The sequence below is a fragment of the Dasypus novemcinctus genome, chromosome 6 (assembly GCF_030445035.2).
Source record: "Dasypus novemcinctus isolate mDasNov1 chromosome 6, mDasNov1.1.hap2, whole genome shotgun sequence".
In the NCBI taxonomy this organism is placed as follows: domain Eukaryota; kingdom Metazoa; phylum Chordata; class Mammalia; order Cingulata; family Dasypodidae; genus Dasypus; species Dasypus novemcinctus.
The window spans coordinates 79,611,328-79,621,101 of record NC_080678.1 but is presented as its reverse complement, the minus strand read 5'-3'; the positions used below and the strand labels follow the sequence as shown (position 1 = coordinate 79,621,101).

Genomic DNA, 9,774 nt, shown 5'->3' with positions numbered 1-9,774 from the left:
GAAAGCAGACACAGAAGAACACACAGCAAAAGGGCACAGAGAGCAGACAATGGGGGAGAAGGGGAGAGAAATAAATAAAATCTTAAAAAAATAAATTTTTTTTAAAAATTTTAAGAAGCAATACAAAGGGAAAACATAAATATGATAGAAAAAATCAAATAAACAGTAATCACAATAAAAACGAAAGGACTGACCTAGCAGCTAAAAAGTTTAAGTTACTCAGATTGGATGACAGAACAAAACACAGCTAAATGATGTTTAAGGGAGACCCACCTAAAACATAAGAACACGGAGACTTTGAAAGGAAGATAGAGGAAGGTCTCCTTGCTGAGCACTATCTACAGAAAGGTGGGATAGCTCTGTTAGTATCAGACAGAACAGACTTTGCAGAAAAGCATTATTAGGCACCAAAAAATATACTTTATAATGATAGAATTCAGTTGCTATGGAAGTCAAAGAAATGCTGAACTCTTCATAAAACAGCTTCAAAATATATAAAGCAAAACTGGATAGAACTATAGCTGTAGAGAGAAATTGAACAGTTTACTTTTATAGTGGGAGATTTTAACAACATACTCAGTAATTAATAAATCAAGGTACCGTAGATTTGAACATAGAATGCTGCATCCAAATGCACATTCTTCTAGAGCACACAGAAGTAATATGAAAACTGAACAATTTCAAGAAAGGTGAAAGATGGATGTCCTAGAACAGGTTCTGACAACATCAGAACTAAGAAACCAGTAGTCAAAAGATAACATCGAAAACCCTCTATGCTTGAAAGATTCAAAAGCATGATTTTAAATTATTCACAGGTCAAAGAAGAAACCACAGTGAAATTTAGTAATATTAGGAAAGGAGGCAATAAGGAAACTGCTACATACCAAAATTTTGCAGATGTAATTCAAGAGATTCTTGAAAAAAATGTAGAGCTTTAAATGCTTACATTTAAAAAAGAAGAAAGACTATAAATTATTCAACTAAAGATCTAACTTCAGAATTAGAAAAAGAATAATAGAAGAAACCCTGAGAATACAGAAGGAAGGAAAGAAATGAAAGGATAAGAAAGCAATTAATAAACTAGAAAATAAAGACATAATAGAGAGGATCCATAAGGCTAAGAGCATATTCTTTGAAAAAAGTTAATTAAAAATATAAACATCTTTGGCAAGACAGATCAAGAATAAAGACAAAATCCATAATAATAATTTTAAAACCCATGATCAAAAAGGGGATTTCATTACTGATTCAGAAAAATTAAAAAATGGAAGAGAATATTGCAAATAGCTTCATGCCAGACAGCCAGGCAGACTGCAAATTTTCCTGGAAGGGTATAACTTGCCAAAACATTTCAGAAAAAAGAAAAGAAAAGAAAACCCATATAGAGCCATAACTATGGAAGAAATGGACTCAGTCATTGAAAATCTACCCAGCTATAAAATGGCATGTGTATAAGAGTGTCCATAAGATGACACATGCTTCAACTCCTTCCGTGAGACTGAGGGTGGCTCATTTGGGAGGAGAAGAAGAAGATCCCCGAAGCTTCACAAGCCTGTAAAGAACAGGGACCAAAGAACCATCACAGGGTAAGAGAAGAGCGCCTCTGACTGCATTTTGGATCTTAAAAATATACGCAGCAATTACAATCAATATCGTTTCGTTAAGGACCTCTTGGATTACAGTTCATGTCTGCAGTTTATGTAGAAGATACAATTTATTTAAGTAGCTACAATCAGGACAAATATCTCTATTATGCCATCTACATAAGGATCCATGCAGCTTTCCAGACAAGATTAGGTATTTAAAGAGACAGAATTCATCAAGAACCCTAATGTAAACTAATAATGGACGATAATTAATAATATAATAATAATAATGCTTCATTAATTGTAACAAAGGTCCACACTAATGTAAAATGTTAAGAATAGTGAAAACTGTAGGAGGGATGGCTATATGGGAACTCTGTACTTTCTGCATGATTTTTTTGGTAAGCTGCTCTAATAAACAAAATTGTAAAAATCACGTAGGATATCCACATGCCAGAAAATCAAGTAGTACCCCTTTCCATAACCAAAAATTAACTACAAATGGATTATAGACCTATATTATTTAAAAGTATAAAATTTTTAAAAGAAAGCGTAAGAGTAAATCTCCATGACCTTGGCAAAACCTTCTCAAACACAACACCAAAAGCCTAAGCAGCAAAAGAAAAAATAGATAAATTGGGCATCATCAAAATGAAAAACTTGGTCCTTCAAGGATGTCATCAAGAAAGTGAAGAGACATCCCACAGGACAGGAGAAAACATTTGCAAATCATATATCCAATAAGGGTCGAATACTGAGAAAATATGAAAACTACCACAACTCATTAATAAAAAGACGAATAAACAAATTAAAAAGTGGACAAAGTAATTGAATAACCGTTTCACCAAGGTATGCAATGGCCAATAAGCACATGAAAAGACCCTCGACAAGCGGACATCCAAATAAAAACCACAGAGGGACACCACACAATCGGTGGAAATACTAAAAACTACTAGCTGAACCCTTCGAATGGGTGCATCGTGTGCTATGTAATTATATTTCAACGAAGCAGTTTTGAAACCCACGCTGACAGGGCCTGACAGCTGAGAGCCGCGCTCTTGCTGACACTCGTGTCTGAGGAAAAGCTGGGCTGCGAGCGTCTCTCGGGGCTGTTCAGCTCCAGAGGGCAGAGGCCCTCAGGCTCACGAGCCACGGCAGTCGTGGTACACGGAGCTGCCACTGCTCCTGGGGGGCCGCCCCCACCGGCAGCTCCTGGACATGGGCCCCCTGAAACCTGCTGACCGCACGTTCCATCAGTCCCTGGAAGGACCCGTGGCGACCCTCACGCCTCACCCGCAACCTCAGGGAAGAGGAAACAGCCCAGAAAGGAGTGAAGCCTCCTGCCACAGGCCCACGGCGGGGTTCTGGCAGAGCTGTGGGTATTGGAACCCGCTCCCTCCACCTCCCTTCTCTCTTCTGTGGATTTTCTCTTTATTTGCGGGGCCCCCCTCCCTCAGAATGGTCTTCTCAGCACTGTCAGAACTGACCTCCTCGGGCCCAGGCCTCCTGGCAGGCCATGGCGGCTGCAGGCTCTGGAGGCTGCAGGCTCTGGGAGGCGGGGCCGGTTCTGAGGAGGCAGCTAAGGCCCTGTTCCCGGAAGAGCAGGGGAGACGACGGTGGACACGACCTCGAGGGATGAGCCATCCCGTGGTGTCACTCGTGGTCGGTCCTGTGGCTCTTTGTTCCTGTCACAGAGGCAGTTGGAGGTTGAGTGTGTGAGAACAGTCCCCACACCTGCCCGATCACCTCACCTCAGGACCAGGACTTTGCCCCCCAAAGTCTCCTCCGAGAGTCACTGCACCCAGAGGAACCTCACCCACACTGACCTCAGGCAGGTCCAAGGTCAAGGAGACCCTGGGCCTCTGATCCCACCCAGGCCCTCTCACCAGCGGGTCCCACCTGTGGCGGCAGCCTCAGGCCAGGGCCCTCGTGAGAGCCACTGGTTTACCTCACAAAGAGGGGCGGCAAGACAGCCCGTCCTGGGGGAGCAGGTTCAGGGTCAGGGCCAGGGCTGGGGTGTAGGAGTGGGCAGGAAGGGGCAGCAGGTTCTGATCAAGGTCTGTTTTCTTCCCATGCTGCTCGGGGAGGAGGGATGGCCACATTTATGAACACTTGCTGAGGGCCAGGCACTGCTAAGCCCTTCACAGCTATCACCTCCCGGCCCTCCCAGCAACCATAGGGGCCTACATCAGTATTAGCCTTGCTTTCAGGTGAGGAAACTGAGGCACAGGGAGGCTTAAGAAACTTGCTGGTCCTGCCCCAAGCCGGGTAGCCTGTGGTCGGCGCCCTTGCTCTCAAGTCAGTCTACACTGACTCTCATGCTTGAAAAACCACAACGGCGCCGTGGGTCAGAAGCAGCCACATGGCCCCTGCTGGCCTGTCGTCACCGTCAGACTGAACCACCAAGTCCTCAGGTCCCTGGCTGCATCCTGAGCACCTCCTGCCTGGCTGGGGGACCCTGGGCCACAAGGTGCTCCACAGAAGAGCCTCTGGCCCTCACAGCTTCCTGACAGCTGTCAGCAGGGCCGGATGAAGGAGGTGGTGACAGGGTGGGTGCCGGTGGGAGGAGGGGGTGATGAGGACCCACGACCACAGCATGAGGGGCGGGACCAGAAGCAGAACTGATGACAACAGTGGCCTGGGTGATAAGCTGTGTGGGGAGGCGGCCCGGGGCCGGCACCACTGTTCCAGGAGCTTTGAGGGACAGAGGGTGTCTGCAGGAGCTTCTCAGCATAGGACTCCAGGTAAGGAGGGAGAAGGCTGGGGAGGCCAGGAACCCTGGGAAGGGACAGGGGGATGGGTGTAGGGGCTGCTCCTCAGCGGAAGAGCCTGACAATGCAGGACGTGCTGTGTCCTCTGCTATGAGAGAACAGAGTTCCAGACTGTGCGCCGTCAACTTGCTGGGAGGTCTTGAGTCCACTCTGGCCCTCAGTTTCCTCATATATAAAACAAAGGGTCAGAATACAGTTTCTGAGTTCTTTTCAAATGCTGACGAAGAAACCTGAAGAGGGACTCCCTGGGAAATATAGGGCAGAGACCAAGGTACCTGGAACTACCCTGGTTAAGGGCGCTGTGCTGGCTCTCTACATGGAACCATGGGGGACCTCTGAAAGACCCTTCCGGGATCCCGTGTTGCCTGGGTTTCCACCTATCAAGTCAGTCCTTTGGGTAAAGGCACAGAAGTGTCCAGCGAAAATTCACGGGACCTTCCTGCCCTGCATAATCCCTGACCCAAGGAAGCTGCTCCTTTGGCAGGGGCCGAGGGGGGAAACCTCAGAAAAGCTCAGGGCGCATGGGGCAGAGGGGAAGAGATGGTTCCAGGTTATGAGCAGGCCCGGGTGAGGCGCAGCGCCGCCTCAGAACGAGGAAGCGCCTTCCACCAGCGCTGTTGTCCAGCAGGTGGCCGCAGGTAGCTCCCGTCAGGGCCACAGCCCCACAGGGTTTCTGGGGAACGCTGACAAGGAGGCTTGCATCGGGAGGACCTGGGAAGTCAGCCCCGAGGCCTTAGATCGTGGAGCCCTAGCAAGGGGCTCCTGCTGCTTGTGTGGCCTGGGCACCTCCCTTGCCTCTCTGGCCTATTTGTCCCTTGACACTTGGGCCCGGTCTGTGAGAGGCCCTCCAGCTCTGATATTCATGATGTAAGGTGTGTCAGTCCCTTCCCAGGGCCACACGCCTGACGATCCACAGCTGGGGAGGGTTGCCTCCAGCCCCATCCCTCGGCTCACAGCCTCTCTCCACCCAGAACCCAACGCCCGGACCCTGCAGCTCCATGGCCACCCGCCTGCTCCTCCACGCCACCCTCCTCCTGCTGCTGCCCCCACCCGCCCCAGCCCCCTGCCACACGGCCACGCGCTCTGAGTGTCAGCAAAATCACCAGTTTGTGCCTGGTGTGGGGCTGGCCGGCGAGGGTGTGGACGTGACCAGCCTGCGCCGCTCAGGCTCCTTCCCGGTGGACACAGAGCGCTTCCAGCGGCCCGATGGCACCTGCACCCTCTGTGAAAACACCCTGCAGGAGGGCGTTCTCCAACGCCTGCCCCTGGCACTCACCCACTGGCGCACCTTGGGCTCCAGCTGCCAGCGCGACCTGGTCAAGGCCAGGGTCAGTTCCACGGAGGGCATGGCCAAAGAAGCGGCCAGGAGCATTAGCAACAACTGGACTGCTGGGCTGGACGTCACCCCCAAGCCGGGCGCCAATGTGCAGGTGGCCGTGGCCGGCTCGCACTCCCAGGCAGCCAACTTCGCTGCCCAGAAGACGCACCAAGACCAGTACAGCTTCAGCTCTGACTTGGTGGAGTGTCGCTCATACAGGTGAGCTGCTGGGGAGCAAGTGGCAGTGGGGCTTCAGAAAGGTATGGGAAAAGGGAAACCTCTGGGAGTCCTGGAATGGCAGGGTGGGGGCTCCAGGGTCCACTTCCACCAGGAGGAACCCAGAACCCTACTTGCCAGACACGGGGAGAGAGAGTGCCCACGGCCTCCTCCCATCCATGAGAGCTGCGTCTGGAAGTGCCCAGGGAAAAACAAGGGTGGGGTGAGCAAGCCTGGGCCTGAGCGCCCTAACATGGGGCCCCGTTCGCTGGTGAGCACCCAAGCACTCCTCCTTCTTGGGTGCCTGGATGGGCGCTCCCACTGCCTGACCTCAGGCAGGTCTCCTCTGTCTGGGCTTCATTCAGTCATTCTACAAACATCTGTCTGTTCTGTGTCAAGCCCTCTGCTGCCGTGGGGAGCAGCAGCGGTCACCAGCCCACTCCTCTCACGGGGCCTGGTGTCTGGGCACCTAGGTCCCTCATCACAGAAGTGCATGGTCTCCAAGGGCCACCCCATGTCACCCACTCTGAATCCCTGACCAGGAGCCCAGGCTTCCTCCCAGGGGGGCAGGAACCTCTGCCCACGTGGCCCAGAGCAGGAAGGGGAGTCAGGGCCGCTGAGGAAGGAGCTCCCAAAGCCAGATGGAGGGGAGCAGATGTAGCTCAAGTGGTTGAGCACCGGCTTCCCATGTCCAAGGTCCTGGGTTCAATCCCCAGTACTTCCTGAAAACAAACAAAACAAACAAAAGAAAAAGTCAATTATCATTGGGAAACAGATATAACTCAGTGTTTGAGCACCTGCTTCTTATGTATGAAGTCTTGGGTTGACTCTCCAGTGCCTCCTAAAAAAGTAAAATAAAATCAGATGGGTCCCAACAGTACAGTGTTGTTGCTTTCACAATAAGAAAAAAAAAAAAAGAGAGAGAGAGAGAAAACCTACAAAGTGCCCATGTCCCCTCATTGCCACAGAATGGGATTTCCCCAACTGCTGAGAGTCAGAGCTTGGCCTTTAGAGCCAGATGTCTTGGGTTCACTTCCTGCTCCTACCACTTACATGGGATGTTGAGCATTCTTGAGGGAGTTGCTGAACAGGCTCAATAGTACCCATTGCTGGTCCTGGTCAAACTTTTTCTTTCCCCTCAGTTTTCAGCTGGTGCACAATCCCCCACTCCACCCTGATTTCAAGCGGGCTGTTCAGGCCCTGCCACCCCACTTAAATGCCTCCACTGAGCCCCACTACCTTGAGCTCATCTCCAAATACGGCACCCACTTCACTCAGGCCGTGCATCTGGGGGGCCGGGCGTGGACCATCACCGCCCTGCGCACCTGCCAGCTGGCCCTGGAAGGGCTCACGGCCGACGAAGTGGGCGACTGCCTGGCCGTCGAGGCAGCGCTCAGCATAGCAGGTCACGCCAGCTCCTCGGCACAGTACAAGGACTGCCAGGAGAAGAAGAAGCAGCACAAGATGACAACCTCCTTCCACCAGGCCTACCGGGAACGCTACTCCGAAGTGGTGGGCGGCGGGCTCGCCTCCATGCACGACCTGCTGTTCGGGAGCCAGGCGGGGCCCGAGCAGTTCTCGGCCTGGGTCAGCTCGCTGCAGGACAGCCCCGGCCTGGTGGACTACAGCCTGCAGCCTCTGCACCTGCTCCTGGACAGCCAGGACCCGCGGCGGGAGGCGCTGAGGCGCGCCGTGAGCAAGTACGTGACGGACAGGGCGCGCTGGAGGGACTGCAGCCGGCCCTGCCCCCTGGGCAAGCAGAAGGACCCCAGGGACCCCTGCCAGTGCGTGTGCCACGGCTCGGCGGTCACCAACCAGGACTGCTGTCCGCAGAGGCGGGGCCTGGCCCAGCTGGAGGTGACCGTCGTCCAAGCGTGGGATCTGAAAGGAGACGTGATCACCGCCACGGACGCCTACGTGAAGGTCTTCTTTGGGGGCCAGGAGCGGAGGACAGGCACCGTGTGGAACAACAACAACCCCAGGTGGATGACACGGCTGGACTTTGGGGACGTGCTCCTGGCCTCGGGCGGAGTCCTGAGGGTGCAAGTCTGGGACGCGGACTCCATTTCAAAAGATGACCTCCTCGGCACCTGTGACCAGTCCCCACGGGCTGGCACCCATGAAGTGGACTGCAGCCTGAACCACGGCCACCTGAAATTCCGCTACCACGCCAAGTGCCTGCCCCACCTGGATGGCGAGACGTGCCTGCAGTACGCCCCCCGAGGGCTGCTGGGAGCACCTCCAGGAAACAGGAGTGGGGCAGTGTGGTGAAGACGTCTTGAGAGACCCGTGCACGCAGGTGGAAGGATTCTCACGGACAGAGCAGCACCCGTGTTGATATGTTTGTATCCCCACTGGATAGGCAGAAAACTGAGGTTCAGAGATTTTTTAAAATCAAGGTGACTGAATTTACTGTCCAGCCCCGAGTGTCCCTGTCCAAACGGCCATAGGTCTCCAGTATTCTTGAGCTCTGCAAATGAACTGGCGCTGAACTATATCCTGCGGTGCCTGCGACACAGGTCCCAGCTTAGGCCAAGAGCCAGGCAGGAGACCACCAGGCCATCCCCCCAGGCTGCATTTGTCTTTTAGGATTCTTTTCTTGCAGCCCTTTCCGTCTGGCAAATTCGTCATTGTATTTCATCTAAGCCCTTCTGCTCCTGCTGCTCTGGCTTCTCTCTTCTTTGCTTGCCATTCTTTGCCTCACAGATAAGTAAAGGGCTGCCTTGACCTGTCTTGCTGTGCCTGTCACCCACAGGGGTCAACAAATATGACATGGTGGTGGCTATGATGGTGGTGATTGTGGCAGAGGAGAAGATGGGAACAAACACAGCCCCAGAAGGAAACATCTACGTTAGCAATCCATACACAATGGGTCAGGTGGATTACCCTGTGAGCAAGCAGAGAATGTAAATAACGTTCCCACTTTTGATGGAAACTTGGGCACCCAATATTTTGCTTTCCTTATAACTCTCAGAAATAGTAGCATAACTTCAATGACAAATGGAAAGAGACATTCACCTCCAGCTGGGAGACAATAGAGTGGTAAGGGCTGTGGTGCTCTGCAGAGCACACTTCTGATCTAGAGGGGTGCCTGCGGTTGCACTCCAGACAAGCATTCCCAGGCAGAATTGTGAGCCTAGTGCTGTCAGATCTTCTAGCTCTTCTATTTTTAAGGAACAGAAACCTCAAATTTTTATGGAAAGTCTCCTTCCTGATTGCTGTTGGCAATTACTCTCACTTTGTAAACAATAAACTTGTATGTGCAAAAATGGTACAAGCCTGAAAGTGCATGTATATGGGCCACAGTGAATCTGGGCTCTCAATCTGAAAACAGCAATCTCACCAGAACCCACTTGCACATGCTGGAAGGGCTCTCGCCGTGTCTCACAATTTGGGGAGGGGCAGTGACTCCAACAAGGTGGTCCCTGAGGGCCTCCTCCTGCCTTAGCATGCAGGAAACCCCAGAGCCTCGGGCTCTGACACGAAACACACAGGCCCACTGGGGGGTGGCAGGATTCGGGGCAGCCTGCCAGTCATGACAGGCCTCGGCTGGGCAGGGCAGGAACGGGCGCAGCCCCTCCTCACTCCCTTCAGATCACAGATAAAGCACGGTGAGGTTTCTGCTCGACCCACAGGCTCCAAAAGCCAAGCCGTGATAGAACACTGAACCTACATCCTCAAGCCGGCGCAAGGACTGGCAGGGTCTAATGACCTGTGGGAAACCACTTGCACATGTTTCCATTCACAGCCACACACAAACAGGAGCACAAGAGAAATCCTGAAACAGTCACCTTGGCTGTTGAGCCAGCGGAAAACAAGCAGGGGTGGGCCATGCCCTTCGGGGAAAGCAGAGCCCCTGGGGCAGGGCAGGCCTGGCTCAGGG

The 9,774-nt window shown here is 52.3% G+C and overlaps 1 protein-coding gene across 1 annotated transcript; it reads left to right on the top strand.

Annotated features, from left to right (window-relative positions):
• Positions 1-4,241: 4,241 nt before the first annotated feature.
• Positions 4,242-9,157, top strand: LOC101411550 (perforin-1). Its single transcript, XM_004470563.3, has 3 exons — positions 4,242-4,330; positions 5,329-5,894; positions 7,034-9,157. The coding sequence occupies exons 2-3, from the start codon at positions 5,356-5,358 to the stop codon at positions 8,160-8,162; spliced, it is 1,668 nt and encodes a 555-aa protein (XP_004470620.1). The 5' UTR covers positions 4,242-4,330; positions 5,329-5,355; the 3' UTR covers positions 8,163-9,157.
• The last annotated feature ends 617 nt before the right edge of the window (positions 9,158-9,774 follow it).